The sequence below is a fragment of the Geosmithia morbida genome, assembly GCF_012550715.1.
Source record: "Geosmithia morbida isolate 1262 chromosome Unknown scaffold_8, whole genome shotgun sequence".
Classification (NCBI taxonomy): Eukaryota; Fungi; Ascomycota; class Sordariomycetes; order Hypocreales; family Bionectriaceae; genus Geosmithia; species Geosmithia morbida.
This window is the reverse complement of record NW_023336195.1, coordinates 733068-757001: the sequence shown is the minus strand read 5'-3', so window position 1 is coordinate 757001 and position 23934 is coordinate 733068. Positions and strand designations below refer to the sequence as shown.

General features: G+C 56.4%; 13 protein-coding genes across 13 annotated transcripts; 8 read left to right on the top strand and 5 right to left on the bottom strand.

Annotated features, from left to right (window-relative positions):
* Positions 1-667: 667 nt before the first annotated feature.
* GMORB2_7474 (serine/threonine-protein kinase TTK/MPS1) lies at positions 668-3515 on the top strand (the record flags this gene model as incomplete). Its single annotated transcript, XM_035469439.1, has 2 exons — positions 668-2569; positions 2709-3515. 2 exons carry the CDS (start codon positions 668-670, stop codon positions 3513-3515), a joined length of 2709 nt encoding a protein of 902 aa, XP_035321134.1.
* A 630-nt stretch (positions 3516-4145) lies between these two features.
* On the bottom strand, positions 4146-4790 carry GMORB2_7473 (large subunit ribosomal protein L21; the record flags this gene model as incomplete). Its single annotated transcript, XM_035469438.1, has 1 exon — positions 4146-4790. The coding sequence occupies one exon, from the start codon at positions 4788-4790 to the stop codon at positions 4146-4148; it is 645 nt and encodes a 214-aa protein (XP_035321133.1).
* A 460-nt stretch (positions 4791-5250) lies between these two features.
* On the top strand, positions 5251-6113 carry GMORB2_7472 (ribosome biogenesis protein NSA2; the record flags this gene model as incomplete). Its single annotated transcript, XM_035469437.1, has 2 exons — positions 5251-5253; positions 5334-6113. 2 exons carry the CDS (start codon positions 5251-5253, stop codon positions 6111-6113), a joined length of 783 nt encoding a protein of 260 aa, XP_035321132.1.
* An 838-nt stretch (positions 6114-6951) lies between these two features.
* GMORB2_7471 (type I protein arginine methyltransferase) lies at positions 6952-8389 on the top strand (the record flags this gene model as incomplete). Its single annotated transcript, XM_035469436.1, has 6 exons — positions 6952-7034; positions 7120-7133; positions 7203-7222; positions 7295-7404; positions 7500-7831; positions 7911-8389. 6 exons carry the CDS (start codon positions 6952-6954, stop codon positions 8387-8389), a joined length of 1038 nt encoding a protein of 345 aa, XP_035321131.1.
* An 826-nt stretch (positions 8390-9215) lies between these two features.
* On the top strand, positions 9216-11006 carry GMORB2_7470 (crossover junction endonuclease MUS81; the record flags this gene model as incomplete). Its single annotated transcript, XM_035469435.1, has 2 exons — positions 9216-9773; positions 10071-11006. The coding sequence occupies 2 exons, from the start codon at positions 9216-9218 to the stop codon at positions 11004-11006; spliced, it is 1494 nt and encodes a 497-aa protein (XP_035321130.1).
* A 134-nt stretch (positions 11007-11140) lies between these two features.
* On the bottom strand, positions 11141-11923 carry GMORB2_7469 (riboflavin synthase; the record flags this gene model as incomplete). Its single annotated transcript, XM_035469434.1, has 2 exons — positions 11141-11805; positions 11893-11923. 2 exons carry the CDS (start codon positions 11921-11923, stop codon positions 11141-11143), a joined length of 696 nt encoding a protein of 231 aa, XP_035321129.1.
* A 604-nt stretch (positions 11924-12527) lies between these two features.
* GMORB2_7468 (TPR domain protein) lies at positions 12528-13640 on the top strand (the record flags this gene model as incomplete). Its single annotated transcript, XM_035469433.1, has 1 exon — positions 12528-13640. The coding sequence occupies one exon, from the start codon at positions 12528-12530 to the stop codon at positions 13638-13640; it is 1113 nt and encodes a 370-aa protein (XP_035321128.1).
* Positions 13641-14144: 504 nt separating this feature from the next.
* On the bottom strand, positions 14145-14953 carry GMORB2_7467 (RWD protein; the record flags this gene model as incomplete). The annotated part of the gene is made up of 2 exons (XM_035469432.1): positions 14145-14773; positions 14887-14953. The coding sequence occupies 2 exons, from the start codon at positions 14951-14953 to the stop codon at positions 14145-14147; spliced, it is 696 nt and encodes a 231-aa protein (XP_035321127.1).
* A 404-nt stretch (positions 14954-15357) lies between these two features.
* Positions 15358-17576, top strand: GMORB2_7466 (pumilio-like proteiny domain family member 6; the record flags this gene model as incomplete). Its single annotated transcript, XM_035469431.1, has 2 exons — positions 15358-15583; positions 15742-17576. 2 exons carry the CDS (start codon positions 15358-15360, stop codon positions 17574-17576), a joined length of 2061 nt encoding a protein of 686 aa, XP_035321126.1.
* A 920-nt stretch (positions 17577-18496) lies between these two features.
* GMORB2_7465 (uncharacterized protein) lies at positions 18497-19388 on the top strand (the record flags this gene model as incomplete). Its single annotated transcript, XM_035469430.1, has 2 exons — positions 18497-19073; positions 19153-19388. The coding sequence occupies 2 exons, from the start codon at positions 18497-18499 to the stop codon at positions 19386-19388; spliced, it is 813 nt and encodes a 270-aa protein (XP_035321125.1).
* Positions 19389-19892: 504 nt separating this feature from the next.
* Positions 19893-20603, bottom strand: GMORB2_7464 (DNA-directed RNA polymerase II subunit RPB4; the record flags this gene model as incomplete). Its single annotated transcript, XM_035469429.1, has 3 exons — positions 19893-20014; positions 20130-20257; positions 20419-20603. The coding sequence occupies 3 exons, from the start codon at positions 20601-20603 to the stop codon at positions 19893-19895; spliced, it is 435 nt and encodes a 144-aa protein (XP_035321124.1).
* Positions 20604-21377: 774 nt separating this feature from the next.
* Positions 21378-22186, top strand: GMORB2_7463 (trafficking protein particle complex subunit 4; the record flags this gene model as incomplete). The annotated part of the gene is made up of 3 exons (XM_035469428.1): positions 21378-21433; positions 21649-21771; positions 21853-22186. 3 exons carry the CDS (start codon positions 21378-21380, stop codon positions 22184-22186), a joined length of 513 nt encoding a protein of 170 aa, XP_035321123.1.
* A 290-nt stretch (positions 22187-22476) lies between these two features.
* On the bottom strand, positions 22477-23427 carry GMORB2_7462 (26S proteasome regulatory subunit N10; the record flags this gene model as incomplete). Its single annotated transcript, XM_035469427.1, has 2 exons — positions 22477-23043; positions 23137-23427. The coding sequence occupies 2 exons, from the start codon at positions 23425-23427 to the stop codon at positions 22477-22479; spliced, it is 858 nt and encodes a 285-aa protein (XP_035321122.1).
* Positions 23428-23934: the final 507 nt, after the last annotated feature.

Sequence of the window (23934 nt, the reverse complement as noted above, 5' to 3'; positions counted from 1 at the left end):
GGGGGGGGGGGGGGGGAGGGGGCTGCGAGCTACGTGGCTGATGAGAGCTTGGTGGCGTACAAGACACAACGTACTGTGAATGAAGAATCAGGTGTGGAAGCAGGTATATTCAGTCGAAAAATTCACAGCTAAACAACCAGATCTGGGATTTAGATGACAATACGTAACCGTTGGTAAGGACTGGTACTCCTGTCTTCGTAGAGTACTCGAGTCGAGCGAAAGCGTGGATTCGATTGATGACATAATAAACGAGATACAATACCCCATAACCCACCAAGACACCTGAACAATGAACCAATGAAAGCGCGTCAAATTGCGTTGCCCGGCAACATCAAATGGCACCGTGGAATCCAAACCTCCAAAATACTCGCCAATGTCCCCGTCCTTCTTCTCTCGCGATACACTCACACGCACCATCATCAGCAACAGTTTCCCGGCCTTTCGTTTCTTGCTTCGCCCCTTGATCTCGTTTCCGTCTAGGGCGGCCCTTGCTCCCCTTCCTTCTTCGACATCAGATTAAGGAGCGTATACACAATAATATAAACCCTTCAATTGCCTCGGGACCACGACAATAACAACAAGCACATATCATTACCGTCTTATATACTTGACCCGAGACGCGTTTTCTCTGCAGACAACCGTCACACACGCACATAGCACGCAGAGGATGGCGAGCGCTTCGCCAACTCCCGCCCCCGCGGCTACCACCCGCCGAACATCACAGCGCCAGGCAGTCCGTAGGCCGACGTCGCGACAGGCCATGAATAGGAGCGACGTGCAGGCTGCCCAGGATCAACAACAACAATATCATCACAACGACGAGAGCTCGGAGGATGAGTTCCCTGTTCCTATGAAGCTTAGTGCTCTCACAAAAGCTCTCCTCAACGATGGGGAGTCGGTGAGGCCGGTGCAGTCAAGGCCTTCCCCCCCGCGTACCAGGCGCCAGGCCCACGCCGCTCTCAATTCGTCGACGTCGTCGGCCACCGAGAACCGTCGGTACCTTCGATCCGGCAGTGCACAGGCCACGGATGTACCCAAGCAGCAGTCGCAGCAGCAGTCGCAGCAGCAGCCGCAGCCGCAGCAGCAGCTACCTACCCCCCCGACCACCAGCACACACAGCAGCACCACCAGCGGCAACAACAACAACGACAACAGCAACAACAACAGCCACGATGACAGCGAGCACAAGGAGCCCACGCCCCCGCGGAAGCGCGTCGTCCGTCTGAGCAACACGCCCCAGAGCCTCAGCCAGCTGGGCGCTAGCAAGAGGCGCTCTGCCTCGTCGTCGCTGTCCGCACAGAGGTCCTCGGCTGCTGCTGCTGCTGCTCAGCCGCCACCGCGCCCGACCAGTAGGACCGGTAACAACGGTGAGAGATCGACCGAGGATGGCAACAAGTCCCACGACTACTACCAGGTGGACGTCAACACGCCCGCCCAGAACGAGCGCATCGTGCGCATAGCCGCGGGGTCGTCTGGACACCACAGCCGCGTCGGATCCTCAGCCCGTCGGTCGTTTGACCGGTCAGCCGTCGACGTCGACGAGGCCCCCGACGACGACGAGGACCCGGATGCCGTGGCCCGCAACGCTCCTCCCGTCAGCACGGGCAGCGTGGCCAACAACCTGCAGGGCTCCATCCGTGTCAAGCGCGTCGGCAAGATCCCCGGGAGCTTCCTCAGCGGCCCGGCCCGCCGTGGTGGCAGGCGCACCCAGAGCGGTGAGCACAACGACGCCGACGCCTTCTTGCAGGGACAGGAGCCCGGATCCCACCCTGGCCGCGATGTCGCCGGCACCTCGCCGTCGTACTACGCTGATGGCGTCCACGACCGCGACTTCAACTCTGGCAGCCCCGTCAGTGCCGGTGCCGCCGTCAGGGCCAGCCAGAGGCTCCGCGGTGCCAGCGCCGACATTCCCGGTGGCGAGGACGAGGCTCCCGCCCCTAGGAGGTCGTCGCCGCGGATAGAGGCTCGCATCGTGTCCGAGCCGGAGCAACCGCTCGCCTCGGCCCCCGCTCCGCAGATGCCCTCCGCCTACGACCAGGAGAACGAAGCGCCCGCTAGCTACAGGCGTGCCAACAAGCCTCCCGCCGCCGAGGCTGTGCCGGAAAAGGCGTCGAGCAAGCCGATACCTCTGCAGCAGCAGCAGCAGCAGCATGGGCCGTCGACGGTGTCGCCGGCGAGGAAGCCCCTGTCGATGGTGGAGAGGAACACGCCTCGCCGTCCGGCGCCGCCGCCGCCGCCCAAGATGTCGGTCATCGAGGCGGCCACGTCAAACGCCGGCGCGTCCACGACGACGCAGGCCAAGCAGAGGAGGAACGTGCTCAAGGTCAACGGGAGGTGCTACACCAGGCTCGACTGCCTGGGCCGCGGCGGCAGCGCAAAGGTGTACCGCGTCACGGCGGAGAATGGAAAGATGTTTGCGCTCAAGCGCGTCTCGCTCGAGAATGCAGACGAGTCTACCGTTCGGGGGTACCGTGGCGAGATTGACCTCCTCGGGAAGCTGAAGGGTGTCGATCGCGTCATCAACCTGTTTGATTATGAGATGAATGACGAGAAGCGAGTACTTAGCCTGGTATGTTTTTCTTCCTCTTCTTCTTCTTATCTCTCCCCTCTTGATGTTCATGCTTCCTTTCTTCTTTCCTACCCCTTATTCACTTCCTTCAATTCTCCTTTTGACCAGGATTGCTAACTTGCCCGCTACCCTTTTACAGCTTATGGAGATGGGCGAATTGGACCTCAACACTCTGCTCAGGACAAGGCAGAACCCCGAGGGAGCCAAGCTGGACACGGTGTTTGTGAGGTACTACTGGAAAGAGATGCTGGAGGCGCTGCAGTCGGTTCACCAGTACGACATTGTGCACTCGGACTTGAAGCCGGCCAACTTCGTACTGGTGCAGGGCCGTCTGAAGCTGATCGACTTTGGCATCGCCAACGCCATCCAGACAGACGAGACGGTCAACGTGCATCGCGAGACGCAGATCGGCACGCCCAACTACATGTCGCCCGAGTCGTTGATGGACGCCAACACGCCCCGGGGCGGCGGCCGCGTCCCCGGCCGGCCCAAGCTGATGAAGCTCGGCAAGCCCAGCGACGTGTGGTCCCTCGGCTGCATCCTGTACCAGATGGTGTACGGGCTGCCCCCCTTCGGCCACATCGCCAACCAGATGGCCCGGTGCCAGGCCATCATCAACTGGGACCACGGCATCGAGTTCCCGTCGCGCGGCGTGGGCGGCGTGGCTGTCCCGCCCTCGCTGATCCGCACCTTGCGACGCTGCCTCCAGCGCGACCAGCACCTCCGCCCCACGTGCGAGGACCTCCTCCGCGACACGGACCCCTTCCTGTACCCCGTCGAGCTGGGCGACCGAGCCGTCCCGATAGATGAGGAGCTCCTCGGCAGGATCATCCAGAGCGTCGTGACCAGGTGCAAGGACCGTATGCCGTCCGAGTCGGAGCTGGCCACGGTCTGGCCACAGGCGTACTGGAGCAGCGTGAGGAAGGCGACGTCGGGAAGGATGTGATCTGACCAGCTTGGCGTGTTTGATGAGAGAAGGTTGCATATGGTGTTTCCTCTTTTCATTTCTCTTTCTTTCTTTCCCGGAAGCGTATTATATTCTTTGAATTTCCTTTGGCGGGGGGATGGGGGTTGTTTTATTTCTTGTCTGGGGTTTTTTGGCCTTACGTCTTGGAGACTTGGGGGTTTTCTTTTTTTTCTTTGATTTTTGTTAATACGATACCCACGGTTTAATATCTACTAGACTTGTGTGATTTATGTCTACTAGACTTGTGTGATATATCTTAGCAGACTTGCGATGACATGGTTCGAGTAGTCGGTCTAGTTTTGTTTGACTATATGTGTGTCGGTTGGAATAATTTCGTCTTGATAGTTGGACTGACTACACTAAGACAGCTGGGCTGACCATACACAGATGGTTCAGTGGGATTGCGACTACGTGGTTGAATCTTGAATGGACTGAGTATGTGACCACCTTCAGCTTAGACCTTTATGCCATTGGTACTCTAATTCTAGTATACATATTTAAAACATGACAGCAGTAATATGTCCCCCCCTCCTCTTCTAGTACCCGGAGAGAGTATTGGAGTATCGTACAGTTCTTCTTCTTTATTTTCCGTTCCCTCCCCATACGCCCTCATGCTGCTGAGTCGATATCCTCGACATTGTTGACGGTGAGCTCCGAGATGCGAAGAATGGTGTAGCGGTGCTTGCTCTGGACGGTACGGACGCGACGCTGCCTCCTCTTGGTCTTGGACTTGATGCGCAGGGGTTCGGACTCGAGGCCGACGACGGTGGCGCGGCACTCGAACAGCGACTCGTCGACATGCGGGCTCCCCCTGAGCGTGTAGTCGCGGCTGCCCAGGACGGTGGCGCGGTTCAGCCGGAGCACGTCGCCGGCCAGGACGCCGGGCATGCGGAAGGGCAGACGGATCTGATCGCCCTCCTGGACGAGATAGGGAAAGCCGTGGATGTGTACCGTCACGTAGTGGTTCGGCTGGGCGGCCAGGAAGGGGAGCAGGTTGCGGACCGAGTCGGACACGGGACGGGGAGGCACGGCCGGGTGGCTCTTCTTGTAGGCCAGGGGCCGGGGCTGGTCGCGCGTAGGGTTGGCGGCGTTGTTGACGTGTGACCGGGGAGACGGGGAGGTCGACGGGGGAGGCGCGAGGACGGAGGCGGTACTGGTAAAAAAGGAACGGGAGGTAGCCGCGATGGTGATGGGGCGAGAGACGGCGCCGGCGGCTCCGAGCTCCAGGGCGGAGCGGAAGAGTGTCCTGCTCATGATGAACGTGTGGGGATTCGGAGGGGGTTTTTGCTCTACGGAAAGAGGGGCGGGCACGATCGGGGCTCGTGTGGGGAGCTGACTGAGACCTCTCGTTTTATCCGTCGTGGTAGGGAATTCCGCTGCAACCTCTCCACCCCAGGGAAAAATGAAGCTTGGTGATGGGATGGGCGATTATAGTGTTGGAAAAGTTGTTGGTGGTTCTGGCAAAGCTTAGGAGATATGTCCGGAGCCGGAAAAATGGAGTGCCGAATAGGCGGTTGGATTCTGGGGGAATAGTGTGTAGTGTGTGGGTGGGGGAGGACAGTTGCAAGTGGGTAGCCCATCTCTTTTTTTTTTCTTCCCTTTCGCTTCATTTTGCCAATTTTTTTTCTTGCAGGCTCACCACCAACCACAACTTATCAACTACAACAAACGAGTGTTATATTTCACAGCCCCAGTTTGGGCAACGCTTGTCAATATGGTACGCGTTATCTGTTCGGTCAGGCCAAGATGTCTGACATGGGTGTCTGATACTAATGTGGATTCTTTTCGACCGTATAGCCTCAGAATGAGTACATGGAGAGGTGGCGTAAGCTGCATGGCCGCCGACTGGATCACGAGGAGCGAACGCGCAAGAAGGCCGCCCGTGAGGGCCACAAGGCGTCGCAGGATGCGCAGAATCTGAGGGGTCTGCGTGCCAAGCTGCACCAGCAGAAGCGTCACAAGGAGAAGATCCAGATGAAGAAGGCCATCAAGGCTCACGAGGAGCGCAACATCAAGACGGCCGACGAGAAGGAGCCTGATTCGGCCATGCCGGCCTACCTGCTGGATCGCTCGAACCCGTCGACGGCCAAGGCGCTCAGCAGCGCCATCAAGAACAAGCGTGCCGAGAAGGCGGCCAAGTTCGACGTGCCGCTGCCCAAGGTGCGCGGTATCAGCGAGGAGGAGATGTTCAAGGTCGTCAAGACGGGAAAGAAGATTCAGCAGAGGGCTTGGAAGCGAATGGTCACCCAGCCCACCTTTGTCGGTCCTGACTTCACCCGCCGCAACCCAAAGTTCGAGCGCTTCATCCGCCCGATGGGTCTCCGATACAAGAAGGCAAACGTCACCCACCCCGAGCTCGGCGTCACCGTCCAGCTGCCCATCATCAGCGTCAAGAAGAACCCCCAGAACCCCATGTACACCCAGCTCGGTGTCCTGACAAAGGGTACCGTCATCGAGGTCAACGTCTCGGAGCTTGGGCTCGTCACCGCCTCCGGAAAGGCCGTCTGGGGCAAGTACGCCCAGATTACCAACTCGCCCGATCAGGATGGCTGCATCAACAGTGTCCTCCTTGTCTAAGATGCAGAGGTGGAAAAGCAAAACGAAAAACGACAAAAAAAAAAAGACCCCGATGCGATGCCCGCGCATGTCCATCCTGTCTATTGTTTACTTCCGTTATTACCTAGTGCTCTGTGCCCTCTCGTCCGAGGGCACGGCACGATGATGCATGTTATGGAGTTATGGGCGTCTGACGGACCTATTTTGAAAATTGGGAACAATATATTCACTTCTTCTTTTGCCGAATTCCTCTCTATTGAATGACCATTACTACTGTGGCGAACAGTTCGAAAGGTCTTACCTGTACACGGGTATCATCATGAAGGTGTTGTGTCGTATAGAATATTACTCGTAAAGACTCATACGAGCACTCGTATGCTCAAAGGTCGTCCAGCTAAAGACACCTACAACAAATCAAACCAGGCAAATAAAGGGGACAGAAAAAAAGGATTAAAAAAACAGAGAAAACTCCACCTTGTCCAATCCATCCACAGCAACCGACTGACTAGCATGTTTTCCCGCCTCTTTTATTAACCCACAGGTTTTTTTTCCTACTACGGCGTAGAGAGTCTAGAGGTACAGAAACCGCCCTTTTAGTGCTCCAAGGCCGGAATCACAGGGTCCAAAGGCGGTGACAGCCCTGAATTTCTTTTCTGCCCAGAGAGAAAAAAAAAAAAGGTCCGTTCCACAGACGGCAGGCGCCACTCTCTCACTCCCCGCTGCTGCCAATTTTGTTCCCAATCGTCTATCACCAACTCTTTTCCCCCCCTCTACTAACACCCCTCCCCCTCCATATCCTCCTCCGAACCACCGTCTACATTTCTTATCTTTTTTTTTTCGGCTCCCACGATACTACAAAATGAGCGGTGATAAGATGGATGTCGAGGCTGCCGAGCAGAAGTTGAACTCGTTGGAGCACTCTGAGCAGCACTACTTTAAGAGGTAAGTTGCCAAGATCCAGGACCTTGTACGCGCCCGATCGCAATGATGGGACGATGCTGACTCTTCCTTCTTCTTATCCGCACAGCTACGATCACCATGGTATGCGCAATCAGAGGACAATGTGATGGCCGATATTGGACTGACCGATTTCCCTCCACCCGATCGCAGGCATCCACGAGGAAATGCTGGTATGTTGCGGAGCTACCTATTCTGCGAGCAGCATCTTTGGCTGACGACGAGGGTCTACGCACCCATTGCAGAAAGATGAGGTTCGCACACGGTCGTACATGAACGCCATCATGCAGAACAAGCACATCTTCAAGGACAAGATTGTTCTCGATGTTGGCTGCGGTACCGCCATCTTGTCCATGTAATAAGAATACTCAGCCTGCTCACCTGCGCCGCTCCATACGTGCGACGGAGAGAAGAGAAGACGGGAGGAAATGTCACTGATACATATAACAGGTTCGCTGCCAAGGCCGGCGCCAAGCACGTCATCGGCGTCGACATGTCGACCATCATCTTCAAGGCCCGCGAGATCGTCGAGACCAACGGCCTCTCCGACAAGATCACCCTGATTCAGGGCAAGATGGAGGAGATCCAGCTGCCCTTCCCCAAGGTTGATATCATCATCTCGGAGTGGATGGGATACTTCCTTCTCTACGAGAGCATGCTCGACACTGTCCTATATGCCCGCGATACCTACCTCGAGAAGGACGGTCTCATCTTCCCCGACAAGGCTACCATCTTCTTCGCCGGTATCGAGGACGGTGACTACAAGGACGAGAAGATTGGCTGTGGGTCGACTCTGTTTTCTGCGAGACCTTGCTTTCTGCTTTCCATCTGATGGCTGACTTCTCTTGCTGTGCCATACAGTCTGGGACAACGTGTACGGCTTCGACTACAGCCCTCTGAAGGACACGGCCCTCTCTGAGCCTCTGGTCGACACTGTCGAGCTCAAGACTGTCGTCACCGACCCCACTCCCGTGCTGACCCTTGACCTCTACACCTGCACCACAGCCGACCTTGCCTTCGTCAAGCCCCTGACTCTGACGGCCAAGCGTGACGACTTCATCCACGCCCTCGTCTCGTGGTTCGACATCGACTTCACCGCCTGCCACAAGCCTATCCGCTTCTCTACTGGACCCCACACCAAGTATACCCATTGGAAGCAGACTGTCTTCTACTTCAAGGACGTCCTCACCGTCCAGGAGGGCGAGGAGATCAAGTGCAACCTCCAGGTTAAGCCCAACGCCAAGAACCGCCGCGACCTCGACATCGACATCGCCTACGAGTTCAAGACTGACGACGCCAATCGCAGCGCTGTCGGCCAGTGCACCTACAGGATGTGCTAAGTTTGAGAGTGGAGGCGGTATTGGAGAGAAGATCATGACGTACATGAGAGTTGCTTTATATTTATTGATTAATGCTTTACGACCCCTAGCACAGGGTGGCTATGGGAAGCATGAATGTATGCATGCATGAATGTGGGACAAAAGTAAACAACAGGATCGAGGACGAGGGTATGTTGCCAAAATACTCGGACAAAATAGGAACAGGAAGATAGAACCATAACCATCATAAAAAAAAAGAAGGAAAATGGACTATGGTGCTCGTGAAGTCATTGCTACTACTACAAGGGTTAGGTTAGCAATGGCGCGGTCAAATGATCGAATTACAAGGTGAGCACATTGATTCTGTAATCAGTTTGTCTTCACAAGAGGTAGATAGTAAATAGATCTGTAGAGGCATCTGATAGAAAGAGACATGGTATGAAGGCAGGTTTGTACGCAACATCCTTTCCATCACCCACCGGTGTCGAATACATTTGGTGAAGACCTCATCCATAAGACTGCCTGTCTGGGAAGTCTTGAGTCTTGATGGATGTCACGTGCTTTCGCGTCAAAGCGTTGGCACCATCCGCGTCTGAGCAACTAGAACTTTCGTCAACGTCAAACTCATGGGCTCTCTAGGCAGCGAATCAAGGATTGCCTGATTCCTCTCCTTCTCCATTACTAGGAATTCCCGCCTATCGGATCATGGCCGTCACACACATAGGAGACCTCCCTAGTTGAAGAGAGCCCTTGAGACCACGCCCCTCCCCTCCCCCAAAGCAATTTTCAATACGTCCCTTCAACCCCCACCCTCGTCTCCCCGGCCACGACAACGACATAACTCCTTATGGAGAGGGGCGAGGCAGAAGGCCAGGATGGACCGAATTCGCAGCTCCTGGGGTGGGTAAAGGAGTGGCTAGACGTGGCCCGTGAGCGCAACTCCAAGGGCATGACGACGTACAAGCACGCGTACGAATCACTCAAGGCGTGCCCGCTCACCTTCCAGCACCCGGCTGAGCTGCAGCAGCTCAAGGGCTTCGGACCCAAACTGTGCGAGCGGCTGACGGAACAGCTCAAGAAGCACTGCGAGGAGAATGACCAGCCCATGCCACCGCATCCGCAGGCCAAGAAGGCGGCGGAGAAAGCTGCAGCAGGGCAAGGCGGAGCGAGACCGGCAAGGAAGGCTAGGAAGGCTAAATCATATGTGCCGGCCTTTCGCTCGGGGGCCTACGCGCTCATCGTCGGTCTGGCCACGCTGGGAGAGGAGGACTCGACGGGCATGACAAAGGCGGAACTCATCGAGGCAGCGCAGCCGCACTGCGACTCGTCATTTACGGCGCCGAGCGACCCGACGAAGTTCTACACCGCGTGGAATTCCATCAAGACGCTCATGCAGAAAGATCTCGTGTGCGAGAGGGGGAGACCGCTGCGCAGGTACTCGCTTACCGACGAAGGGTGGGAGACGGCGCGGCGGGTGAAGGAGACGGGTCGCTGGCAGGCTGAGAACGGCGCGTCCGCTACTGCTGCCGCTGCCGCTGCTGCGTCCACACCGGCCAATGCGGGACGGGAGCCGTCGACAGCAGAAGAGGAAGAAGGGGAGGAAGGAAGAGGAGCCTGGGTGCCACCAGAAGAGGGAGCTGAGACGTCGGTGGCATCTCGGGACGTCGTGTCGGACGGGCCAGGAGTGTCGGCAGACGGGCAGCTCCCGGCATTCACGCCCATCACACTGCCACCCGGATCATTCACGGTACAGCTGCTGCTGGATGTGCGCGAGGTGCGCGCCAAGACGGACCGCGACTACATGAAGGAGGAGCTCGCGAAGCAAGGGGTGACACCGGTGATGCGCAGCCTGGAGCTCGGCGACGCACAGTGGGTAGCGCGGTGCCACGACCCGACGGCTCTGTCGCGCCAGGGCGCCGAGGGCGACGAGGTGGTGCTGGACTGGATCGTGGAGCGCAAGCGGCTCGACGACCTGATAGGCAGCATCAAGGACGGGCGGTTCCACGAGCAGAAGTTCCGGCTGGGCCGATCGGGCGTGAAGAAGGTTGTCTACGTCATCGAGGAGATCGCCATGGACCCGGCGTCGGCGCAGCGGTACGACGAGGCCGTGCAGTCGGCCATTGCGTCGACGCAGGTCGTCAATGGCTACTTTGTTAAAAAGACGGCCAAGATGGACGACACCATCAAGTACCTAACGCGCATGACGGTCATGCTCAAGCGCACCTACGAGGCCCGGCCACTGCACGTCATCCCCACGCGCGTCATCACCGCCCAGAACTACCTGCCCCTGCTCAAGCACGTGCGCGCCACGCTCGGCCCGTCCTACTACGTCACGTACGCGGCCTTCTCGTCGCTGGCGTCCAAGTCGGAGATAATGACCCTGCGAGACCTGTTCCTCAAGATGCTCATGACGACAAAGGGGCTCACGGGCGAGCGCGCTCTCGAGATCCAGAAGAAGTGGAAGACGCCGTATGGCTTCGTCAAGGCCTTCGAGGCGTGCGGGCCCGGTGAAGCCGGCAAGAAGAGGAAGAGGGACATGGTGTTTTCTCACATGGGTAGCATGGTGGGCAGGAAGAAGGTGAGCAAGTCTCTAAGCCAAAAAATCGCCGAGGTATGGGGTGAAGAGGCGGCAAGATGACGATATGAATTGAAAGAGACCAAGATCATGATTATATATAGGCGGACAGACCAGAAAAATGCACACGCTGAATTATTTCTCCCTCTCCTTGTTCTTTTATTGTTTCGTTCCCAATCACATAGCCTGTCCTCTCTTTACTGCTTGCCAGTGGCCTCGGCGACAGCGCGGTCGACCATCTTTCGCAGAAGAGGGATGGAGGTAGGATCTGTGGAACCCAGCATGCCGGCGACCGACTTCTCGGCATACTTGGCCATCATGTCGACCTCGATGTTGACAGACTCGCCGGTCTTCTTAGCCGCGAGTATGACCTTCTCCTGAGTGTAGGCAATGAGCATGACCTCCCACCAGCCCTCGGCATCGTTAACTTGCGTGACGGTCAGGCTGGTGCCGTCGATGGCGATGAAGCCCTTGTAGACGACGTAGCGGAGCAGCGCGGCGTCGCGGGGCCTGAAGCGCATCGTCAGCGCGTTGCCGTCGGGTGTGACGGCGGCGATCTCGGCCGTCGTGTCCACGTGGCCCTGGACGAAGTGGCCACCCATGCGGGTGTCGGCGCGGACCGCGCGCTCCAGGTTGACGCGGCTGGACACGGACAGGGCCCCCAGGTTGGTGACGCGCAGGGTCTCGGGGGCCACCCCGATGGTGAACGAGGCCGGCGTGAAGGACGTGACCGTCAGGCAGCATCCGTTTACCGAGATGGAGTCGCCGTCGTGGCAGTCGCCCAGGAGGGTCGAGCCGCTCGGGAGCTGGATCGTCATCGACGTGCCGCCGGTCGAGTCGTTGGTGTTGAGCTCGGCAATGGCTGGCGCGGACGGATTCAGTCAGTTCTGTCGGTCCGCCACGAGGGCATGGCTGGAGAGGAAAGGGGAAAAGACGGGTGGGAACTGACTGCCAATCTCCTCAACAATTCCGGTAAACATGATGGATTGATCGAGGGTCTCCTCCGGGGTCGCTGGTGAGGGGTCGTCTGGTGGGATGGGGATTGACCGGCAAACTGGTTGCATATGCAGGTGTAAGTCTTGGGATAAACCAGGAGAAAACAGATACTGCTGCTGCTGCTGCTGCTACTACTGTTAAGAGTAGAGGAAGATGAAGAGGTGAATGACCGCAAGTGTAAAAAATAAAGAAAACGCTTGATGCTTTTGCTGATAATTCATGCAGTCAGTATTATGACAAAGCTCTACTCAACTTTTGAGGAGGAAAGGAACCCCGCCATGGAGCTTGCTAGCCACCTTTCTTATCGATAAGGACTCTGCCGCCCAAATTTTTCTTGAGTGGGAGAGGGCCGAATGCGGGTGTGATATGTGATGTATCTTGCTTTGAAGGAACTTGAACTTGGTTTATATCTTCACCTTCTCTTTGCTGAAAGGCAAGGGGATCTCGTTGCATATCGCAAACCATCGGACATAGGGCACCTGAGCTTCTCACTCGTGGCTTTCTTCTGCTCATCTTTGCTTGAAAAATCTCGAGCGGAAATACCAGAGCACACACACAAGCACCACCACCACACATCACATCATCGCAATGGCACCCAGCCGGCCGCCCAGCAAGAAGGATGCGAAACCGCAGGGCGCGGGCACACTCCTCGCCGACGCGGAGACGCAGCTGACGGTGGGGAACCTGGACGAGGCGATCGCGCTGGCACGCAAGGCGCTGGAGACGACGGGCGAGGGCGGCGACTTTGAGCTGCGGGCGCTCAACCTGCTGGGCACGCTGCACGTGGAGACGGGCGACGTCGACGAGGCGCGGGACTTCTTCGCGCGGGCCGTCAAGCTGGACGAGGAGGGCACGGTGGACGAGAAGGTGGGCGGCGGGCCGGAGAAGTTCATGTTCATGGCGCAGCTGAGCGAGGAGGGCGGGCAGGACAGCGTCAAGTGGTTCGAACGGGGCGCGGCGGCGCTGCGCAAGCAGATCCAGGCGCTGACCGAGGCGGCGCCGACGGGCAGCCGGACGGACGAACAGCAGGCGTCGCTGGATGACAAGCAGTCGCGGCTGGGCGGCGTGCTGTGCGCCGTGGTGGAGGTGTACATGACGGACCTGTCGTGGGAGGAGGACGCGGAGCAGCGGTGCGAGGCGCTGGTGACGGAGGCCATGCTCATCGCGCCCGGGTCGGCCGAGACGTGGCAGACGGTGGCCAACGTGCGCATATCGCAGCAGCGCGTCGACGAGGCCAGGACCGCCCTCAGGCGCAGCCTCGAGCTCTGGCAGCACCTCGCCCCCGAGCACCCGGCCGTCCCCGAGTTCCCCACCCGCATCAGCCTGTCCCGGCTGCTCCTCGAGGTCGAGATGGAAGACGAGGCCCTCACCGTCCTGCAGCGCCTCGTCTCCGACGACGACCAGTCCGTCGAGGCCTGGTACCTCGGCGGCTGGTGCCTCTACATCGCCGGCGACAAGCTGCGCCAGTCGAACCCCGACGAGTGGAAGTCCCTGTGGACTTCGTCCCGCCAGTGGCTCGCCGTCTGCCTCAAACTGTACGAGGTCCAGGAGTACGAGGACGAGAGGCTCGGCGAGCACGCTGCCGAGCTCCTCCAGAGCATAAACAAGGAGCTCGGTGAGCCGGCTGACGGCGAGGAGGATGAATGGGCCGACGATTACGCCAGTGACGACGACGACGACGACGACGAAATGCAGGGTTGATTTTAAATAAAAAAATAATTATGGGAAATTTTTGTGTCTGCGTGTAAGAAGACGACATGGGAGATGACGTTTACAACGAAGGATGGGAAGAAGAAGCCCAACAGATTAAAAACAAAACAAAACGAAAAATAGGGGGGGGGGGGGGGGGCAGGAAACGGCTTGGATTGCTTCATCAGCTTGGATTGCTTCATCAGAAAAAAAGAGCCCGGTGCCCTAGTAGCACATAAAAAAGAAAAGACAATGAAATAGACATCATGTAAACAAATAAATACAATGAAAAACAAAAGACATACATGTAAATAACCCAAGATATATTGGCTTCCCAAGTAAATAGTAAGTAGTAAGCAGTCGTAGCTAACTTCCTCCCAGATGCTAACTGGATCTCGTGATGGCGAAAAAACAAGAGAGAAACCCAAGCAACTCCAGATAATGCACTCCTTTTTTTTTCTAATTTTCCTTCCAATTATTCTTCTCTTCTTCCCTTTTCTTCGAAGATTTCTCCCGTTACGCAGCCTCGACCTTGAGCTTCTGTATCTCGGGCATACCGCCATCGTCGTCGTCGTCGTCGTCGTCATCGCCGTTACCAGCGAGACCCCTCTCCCAGAGCTGACGGCCGGTGAGCTTGACCGTCTCCTTGACCTTGGCCTTCTTCAGCTCGGCCAGGCGCTCCTCCTCCTCCTGGAGGCGCTTCTGCTCCATCTCCCTGATGAAGCCGTCGCGCCACTTGAGGAAGGTCTCGGGGGTGACGGGCGTGCCGTGGAACTTCTTGTTCTCCTCGCGCTCGGCGGCGAGCACTTCCTGCTCGTGGGCGGCCTCGGCGGCGTCCTTGCGGTCCTGGATCAGCTGCTCGGCCGCCTCCTTGAGGGTGGAGATGATGGTGAAGATCATGGCCATGCCGATATTCTCCTGGATCGTCTCGCCGAGAGCCCCTAGAAGCCTCTCACGGTCTTCGGCGACGTTGAAGTTCGGGTGCGGGGGCGAGTCGGGCACAGCGTGCATCTCCAAGTGGGGGGCCACGTCGGGGTACTCGTCCGGGTACTTGACGTTGAGGGAGAAGCGAGGCTGGTCTTCCTGCTCTGCCACATCGGGGACATCTAGTATGACCGTAACCTTGAACTCGGTCTCTGAGATGTCTTTTATTTTTCCATTTCGGGTTCAATTTGTTTGCCGTTTCTCTCATCGTCAGTCTTTTTTTTCCTTTTTGCACATCTCATCGATGAGCAAGAGCGCGGGGCAATCTTCTCACCTGTGATCTCATCGGGGAAGATGGACTCGAGCACCTCACGCTCCTCCACTTGCTCTTCCTTTCCCATCGTGTGTTGGATGTGATTATGAGTAGAAGCAGAGGGAAGTTGTTTGAGAAGTGAGATATCATCGCCAACTCTCGAACGAGTCCCGCATGAGATGATGTCGAGGTGAGGGGTGGGTGATTCTGAGTTTTGCCCACATACCATAAATGGATTAGCGCCATTCTGCGTCTCTCTCATAAAAGGTACGTACCGTTTTTACCTCTTACGTGGGGGAGGGGAGAGCCTCTGGACAGAAATGGCTTAGCGGCCATCTCACCGCCCGACAAATTCAAAAAATTTCCGTCGGCCTTTTACCTTTTCTGCCCTGTGAAGAGCGAAAAGTTGGTAGAGGCATCGGGGGTCTTTTTTTTTTTTGGTCGTTATTATCATCAGACCAACAACACCCCATCTTGCCTCACATTGCAATCATGGCAGCCAAAGACAGTTTTACTGATAAGAAGCGCAAGGCGTCTTCGCGCAATGAGAAGCCTGATGCCAAGGTCAAGAAAGCCCGTGTCGACAAGAAGACCGCACCCAAGCCGCCTGTCGACGAGGACAGTTTCGAGGACTTTTCCGATCCCGAGGACGGTGGTGTGAAGCTCAATGACGGAGAGTCGAAACCCAAGAATAAAGGGGGAAATGCGTTTGAGAAGGGTACGTTCTGTTCTGCTTTCTTTCTCTCCAATTGTCCTGTGCCTGCGACGGATGGAGGGTGGGAGTACCATTCGGGCTGGATACCATTCGTGTTGGATACTATCTGGTTTAGGTACTATCTTGACTAACATCGTGTGTGTGTGTGTGTGCGTGTGCAGAATCCGGACAGACTTCCCGTGAAGCACATGCCAAGCAGAAGCAGCTGGCGCAGGAGCGCAAGGCAGCCAAGCCGCTGGCCGAGCAGGTGCAGCGAACCAAGAAGATCTGGGAGAGGCTCCGCATCAAGTCGAGCGTACCCAAGGACGAGAGGCAGAAGCTGGTGGACGAGCTCTTCGACATCATCACGGGGCGGATGCGCGACTTCGTCCTCAAGCACGACGCCACGCGCGCGGTGCAGACGGCCATCAAGTACGCGACGCCGGAGCGGCGGAAGCAGATTGCGCGCGAGCTTCAGGGGGCGTACCCGCAGCTGGCCGAGAGCCGGTACGCCAAGTTCCTGATTGGAAAGCTCATGGTGCACGACGACCACGAGATCCGCGACATCATCATCCCCGAGTTCTACGGCAAGGTGCGCAAGCTCATCAACCACCCGGAGGCGTCGTGGATCGTCGACGACATCTACCGGACGGTGGCGACCAAGGAGCAGAAGGCGCTGATGCTGCGCGAGTGGTACGGGCCCGAGTTCGCCATCCGCGAGATGATGAAGGACTCGGAGCCGACCGCGGACCTGGCCAGGATCCTCGAGACCGAGCCTAGCAAGCGCGGCCCCATCATGAAGTCCCTGTTCGACATGATCAACTCCCTGGTCCAGAAGAAGATGACGGGCTTCACCATGCTGCACGACGCCATGCTGCAGTACTTTAGGAATAACCAGCCCGGCACCGAGGAGTTTGCCGAGTTTGCCGAGGTCGTCAAGGGCGACGAGACGGGCGACCTGCTCAAGAACCTGGCCTTCACCGCGTCGGGCGCCCGCCTCGTCTGCCTGCTTCTGGCCCACGGCTCCGCCAAGGACCGCAAGCAGATCCTCAAGGCCTACAAGGACACGGTCCACATGATGTCGGGCGACGCCTACGCCCACACCGTCATCCTCACGGCCTACGACGTCGTCGACGACACCAAGCTCACGGCCAAGTCCGTCTTCCCCGAGATCCTGGGCGAGGGCGGCGAGTCACCCGTGGCGCAGAACCTGGTGGCGCTGGCCCACAACCCCTTTGCCCGCCTGACGGTCCTGTACCTGCTCGAGGGCCTGTCCAAGTCCCTGTTCCCGGCCCCGACGGCCTACAACGTCGAGCTGCTGAACGAGGTGCGCGAGATCCGCAAGACGACCAGCAAGAAGGACGCCGACGTGCGCCGGATGGAGCTGGTGACGGTCCTGTCCCCGCACCTCCTGGAGACGGTGGCCACGTCGCCGCGGGAGCTGACCTCGACCTCGTTCGGCTGCCAGTTCATTGCCGACGTGCTCTTCTCGTGCGTGGGCGACAAGCAGGCCGCTCTCGAGGCCGTGGCCGACGCCGCCGGGGGCGACCCGACCGCCGAGGCCTCGGCTGCCGGGGAGGACTCGGCGCCGTACGTGCACATGGCCCAGACCGCCTCGGGCAGCCGCATGCTCAAGTCGCTCATCCAGGGCGGCCGCTTCGACAAGGCCGCCGGCAAGGTCATCCCCGCCGACCCCCCGCTCAACTTCGCCAACGTGCTGTACCCCGTCATCGAGGAGTACGTGGTGCAGTGGGCCACCGGTCCCGGGTCGTTCGTCATCGTCGGCCTCGCCGAGGCGTCTGACTTTGACGCCGCTGCCAAGCTCACCAAGACGCTCAAGAAGAACAAGAAACTGCTCGAGAAGGCCGCCACCGAGCCCACGGCTGATCAGAAGCAGACTGCATCCAAGGACGAAGCCGCGGCCCAGAAGTCGTCCGACAACAGCAAGAAGGGAAAGAAGAAGGGTGAGAAGTCGGTGGGTAACATGGGAAGCAAGATCTTGCTGGAAAAGATATAAAACAGCGTCTGGTGACTCCGTGGGGACCAAAGAAAAAAAAGGGCGAAACTCCAAGATAGAAAGAGGAAAAAAAGGTTGGATGACGTTGTATTTATGTGCATGACTGCTGGCGTTAGTAGTTTTCTTCTTGTTCTTTGCTTCATTTCATAGTCGGTAGATAGGATTGTGATGTTAGAGAACTGTTGCAAATCCTCCCCCCCCAACCTCCCCAACATGAGCAGGCCCTTTTCTACTTCATCACTACCAATACTACCGCTATTAAGAGAAGCTCGAAATGAGAAGTAGAGTGGTAACATTCAGCGTCTAAACCTCTGTGTACCGGTGGGGAAAAGAAAAGCAACATGGCTTTCGAGTGAATAGTCCTCTTTCTTTTTCTTCTTTCTAGAAGTTGACAGCTGGCCGCCGGCTGGTGACAGTCCTCCCCCAGGCACAGGCCTCACGGCCAGCTGCACAGGCGCTCAAGTGCTGTATCATCTATCGCACGGCACAAGACCATCTTGTTCTCCCTTACCCCCCCTCCTGCCGTCTCTTCTTTTTCCTTCTTCTTCTTTTCTGTTTTGTCTTTCAATCTGAAACTTGATCTACGAGGGCAAAAAGATGGATAGACAGCTTTCCATCCCCGCACACAAAGACCTTCCCCCCCTCTTCCCTTTCTAGCCTCTCATCTGAATCATTCCTGATATTGACGTCTGGCCACACTTCCTTTCGTCATTCTTCCATTCATACTCCTCCCACCGCGCCTTTGTTGGCACTAAGATAAACCGTCAGGTCATTCCCTCTTTCTGAGAGTGTGTGGATCACCTTTATCTTTGTCATCACACACTCCTCCTTCACTTCCCAATCTCTCGACAGTTGCCATGGATGACGACGAGTACCGTTTCTATGCCAGAGAGGAGTCCTCGTCGAGTGGAGGTTTCTGGATGACCATCCCCTCGGGAATCCCTCGCCCCCCGATGGCATCCGCGTTCGACAAGAGCGACCGGGACGACGAGGAGACTGCTGCGATGACGACCGAGGCTGACGAGGAGCCGTCCGAGACCAGTGTGCCTGAGACGACGGAGACTGAGCCGTCCAGCACCAGAACGGCATCCGAGCCCGAGACCATGACCGATTCGTCCGGCATCAGCAGCCACGGAGTCGTCACCCATGCTCCATCCTCGGCTACCAGGCCCGAAACGGTCGAGCAGACAACTGCCGTCCCTTCTGCGACCGGAACCGATGGAACGTCTTCTGGAGGTGGCAACGCCCGAATCTCCACCGGTACCATCATCGGTGCCAGCCTGGGCGGTGCCGCCACGGTCAGCCTCGTCGTCCTCGCCGTCCTCGTCCTGATTATGAGGACTCGGCGCAAGAGCCGCGGACGAGGCAGCCGAGGCAGCGAGCATGGCGGGTCCGAGGTGACCGAGGAGCTTGCCTGCGTGGAGGAGGAAAAGCGACGACCACCGCCAGCACCACCGGAGTCATGCCACGGGGAAGATCCCTTTGGGCCTTTTGGCGGTAAGTAGTGGTAGGGGGGAGGGACGTGAGCCACTGTTGAGAGGGGAAGAAGGAGATTGCTGATATTGGACCGGTCCAGGCCGGGCTGATGGTCACACGATTTGCCGCACTTTCGAGCTGGACGGCACGGCGCGCGGTTGCCCGGCGAGGATGCCCGAGGCGGCTGAGCCTGTCACGCACGACAGCATCCGCACGGTGCAGACACTTCCCGATCCCGTCGACTCCAAGGCCAACCTCCACTCTCTGGGGTACGACGACGGTAGGCCCCGCTATGTCAACCACTGGAACCAATATAGGGAAATGGGCGGGACTTAGTGAAAAGACACCTCTGTTTCGCTCGGGGTCTATGAGATCATGAACGTGTGTGCGTTTTACGAGAGAGGAATCCGGCCGTCTGTAGTATTGAGCTTGTTCCATGCCTCTTTCATGAAAAACGTATGGTCTTCTCTTTTGGGGGAGATGGACCAAATACTGGTGGAGCAGATATATGCGGCAACATGCCTCTCTTTTCTTCGTCTTTTTCTTCCCGCATGAGAGTCAACAAAAGGGGCCATTTTAGCTTTCGCATGAACAATCTACCCATTGCTTTGATGACGGTAATTTTTTTTTTAAAAAAAAACCACAATGGTGGTCATTTGTCATACTTTTTTTTTTTTGCGAGTCTGGCTGTTCCCGTCCTGATACGCCATAAATGCAAAATGCAACTTGTGAGATGTTTGGGTCCTCAGACACACGAGGACAGAGACCAAGATAAAAGGAATATTGATAAGACAGGGCTGAGAAAAAAACGCGGATTCGTAATCGGGGAGCATATGGTCTTCATCGGTTCTGCAGTTTCGACACCTCGTTGAGCAGGTCTTGCAGGTCATCGTCCGAAATCTTGTCCTGCAACGAAGGGATCAAGGTCTTGGCCTCGTCGGCATTTTCACAACACAACGAGCCTGTTTTTTTTTCGTTTTCGTTTTCGTTTTGTTTCAAAGCGTCAGCATGAATGAGCAGAGAAATTGAAAGGGAAAAAAGCCTGCGACGATTACGTCAAGGTCGGCGCGCGCATACCCAGCTGTGCCCTCTCAAACTTCTCCAGATCCTTGTGGGTGCTCAGCAAGCGTTCCACGGCCTCCACGTTCTCCTTTTGCGTGAACCGCGCGAAGTGATCGAGATAATTGAGCGTCGTGTTGAGCATCCTGTTATTTTTTTTTTTCGTTTCCCAATCCATCAGCACGAACCGTCCGCTTCTCTCCCTCTGCACTCCTCTCTCCAGTCTGCTCCATATCGTGCGGGCGCAACAACGGTCATGGAGATATTGCCTTCCCCTCCCAGTGCGGGGGTTTTTTTTTTCTCTTACTCAGTCTCGTTTGTATCCTTGCGATCGTTGCGACGCTTGGCAACCAGGGCATTGAGGACGAGGGCCGCCTCGGATAGCGTGAGGGTGTCGACACCCTGGAACTCGCCTAGGTTGAGGTTGGCCGATGCCTCCTCGTTACCTGGCGGCGGAGGCTTGGGGCGCGACGTTCGCGGGAAGTTGGACATTGTCGTGGATTGTCGAGACGGAGCCTGGGCGCACGGTAGTCGGGGTTTAGGGGAGGATTGTGGTTGTGTTGTTTTCCCTTCGGGGCAAGGGGTGGATGGTCTGACTGGGAGGGTCGGAGGTTCAGAAGGAGAAAGAGGAGGAGCGACAAAGGTATGGGGGACTTTTTATCACCCGCTGCTAAGCCTTATACGGTGGTTCAGCGGGTGCAAGCTGTAACTACAATCACTGACTGACAAGACTTGCTCGCCGAACACTCACTGTCAAAAGACAATGATGAGAAGGGAAAGAAAGAGAAATAGATATCACTATTGCGAATATATATGTTGCACATCGGTACGATTTATATATATATATATATACATTTATAAAAAACAAAAAAAACCGTCTGCGTCATACTCTGCCATGCCGCTCATTGTAGTCTAAGACTGATTATCACAGTGAAAAGGTGCCTGGATGACCTGAAATCCCCACATGCCACATCACCTTCTTGAGCCTAGCTCCCCCTTTACTACTGGCTTCCTTGAGGGGCAGGCACGACCTGTAGGCTACGACTGACCTAAATACTTACTACTTATCGCTGCGTGCCATTTTTGCTGACGAGCTGTCGTATGTCGCACATGGACAGGGTCCCTCATCATCGGCGCATTCTCAACGCTATCCCTCTCTTCCCTCCCCAACACTCACTCACAAGGGCAGGAAATGGGAACAGTCTCATGACAAAGAGCACCGCACGCCTGTCGACGACGACTGTAAGCCTCTCCCCCGTCCCTACCATGCCAATCCTCCTCATCTACTATTCCGCCATCAAGTCTGACCGCGTCTCCTTCAGGTCACACGCCCTTCATGGGAATACCGAGCCTAAGCGGCCATTCCCAAATCTGATAGCAATAACTTTTCCATAATTTTATCTTTATTCTTCACACGCAAGACTACAGTAGATACGCGCGCATACGCTCTTGACTTTGGCATCTCCTCCGCCATGTAAGTATTGCATCGCCATCACCTGACAGACCGCTTCCCTTTTAACTCACACTTGCCTCTCAGGACCATCTTCGCCCTCATTGTCATCAACAAGGCCGGCGGCTTAGTCTACAATAAAAACTTTCATGATGGTCTCAACAAGATAAGCACGAATGACTATCTTGTCCTAGCAGGAACATTCCACGGGTACTATATTTCCTTCGGATCTCTCTCCTTCTCTTACCCCTCCTGCACACAGGTTGACTGATCCGAGCCCCCCCTTCGCAGAGTACACGCCATCACTTCCCGCCTGAGCCCTTCCAAGGGAGCGGCATATAGGCAAAGCTTACAGGCTGGCGAGAGGCCTGAACCGCCATCTGGTCTCGAGGTTCTCGAGACAGAAAACTTCCGCATGCAGTGCTTCAACACTCTGACCGGCACCAAGTTCCTGCTCTTTACCGATACCACCCAGACAAACGTCGACGTCACTATCAAGAGGATATACGACCTCTATGCCGACTACGTCATGAAGAACCCCTTTTACTCCCTCGAGATGCCCATACGATGCGACATCTTTGACAGGAAGATGTTTTCGTACATTAGGGAAATTAATAACCGATAGAGGAAAATTTATTAACAAAAAACGGTCTTCACCCTTCCTAAATACAAGAAAGAGAGAAAGAAAGCCTTGGAAAAGAGTGAATGTGGCCACTTGGTTAAATCGCCGGATTTCAGGAGCACGTAGAGACTGATCCAGAGCGCAATTCATCTATTGAGCCCTCGCCCCGCCTCACTTCATGAAAGTCTAGTGTACACGTTTCCGCCGGGGCGCCCGAGTGCCACCCGAAAAAAAAGATGTTTGACTCCCGAAGGAGAAGATTGCTACTATTTGAAAAGGCGTCTAGGGGAAGGCTAGGACGTGTCCATCTTATCGTCCTTGTCCTTGCTACTCCCGCTGGGGCCACCGGCGGACTCGTCCTCCTCCTTGACGTTTCCGAGTGAGGCCTTGGTGGCAGCCTCCTCCTCCTCCTTGGCCTTCTTCTCCTGGCGGGCCTTCTCCTCCTCCATGCTCATGCGGAGGGCCAGGGCAAGCTCGGGCTCGAGCGACGGATCGATGCCAAACTCAAAGTCTTCGTTACCACCGGAGCCCTCGCCGCCGGCACCGCCGGGCCCGTCAGCGTTGTCGCCCAGGAGGATGGGGCTGGAGACGAGCTGGTCTCCAAGAAGCTTGCTGCTGGGGGGGAAGACGACCAGGTGTGAACCTTCGCTGCCCTTGACAGCCTCGTTGAAGGCCTCGAGCTTCTTCTGCGTCTCCTCATCGTCGTGCTCGCCGAACAGGACAAAATCGACCGTTGTGTTGCCCTTCTTCATTTTTTTGGCTAGCTGGACAAGCTCCTTTTGCTCGTCGGCAATGGGCGAGCAGACAAAGACGATTATCCGTTGACGCTGCGACCGGTTCTGTCGGTGCTTCAGAGCGAGCTGTCCACGGGCATCCGTCAGTAGATAATTCACACACGACGGGCACATATGAAATATACGTAGTAGAAAAGAGGGGGGGGATATATCCCATACAGATGCAACTTGGATGCTCGTCTTGAGGTGAGATGAACCTCCGAGCTTCTTCTTTGTCCGGTGAAGACCTTCAAGGATCTTGCCGTGCTCCGTCGTCAAGGTGGCGAGAACCTCGGGGCCCTTGCCACCCATGCTCATCAGCCCGACTGACGACTCTGGGTTGCCGTTGGTGATGGTCTGGAAAAGTGTGCTGGTGGCATCCGTCTGAGCGTCGAATCGCGTGGGCTGGTAGTCGCCATTGCGGCTGCTCTCGCTGTTGTCAACGACAACCATGACCGCCTCGAGAACCATGGTGGGCGGGGGTTTGCTGGGCGCAAGACCGTAGCGTGTGGGAAGGAAAGGAAATTGCGAGTTGCTCTTCAAATTTTTTGAGTCGGAGGCTTCAAGTCGGGAGATTGGACCTGTTCACGGATTTCGGTCTGCCTTTGGTGGTGTCGGGTTGGACGCAGATCAAGAGTGTGAGATCAAGAGAAGAGGGCAGTGGACAGAGAGCTTGCTTCCTCGATGTCGTAAGGCAGTTCAGCCTGCTGTCGCGCAGTGGGAGCTGGGAAAGGTACTGGATACATTCTAATCACACGCTTTTTAGCCGTGTTGGGACGGTACTCAGTACATTCTTCCCAAGCGCCGTGGCCATGTTCACAGACCGTTGGTCAGTGCTGATGATTACATAAGAATTCCGCACTGCGGGTTTGTTTACTTTCCCCAACGACAGTCAAACAGTATTATCCCACAACGTCCAACCTCATGACCCCAAGAAACTCGAAATCCGCCTCGATTCCCGATACACCCCAGTGAATA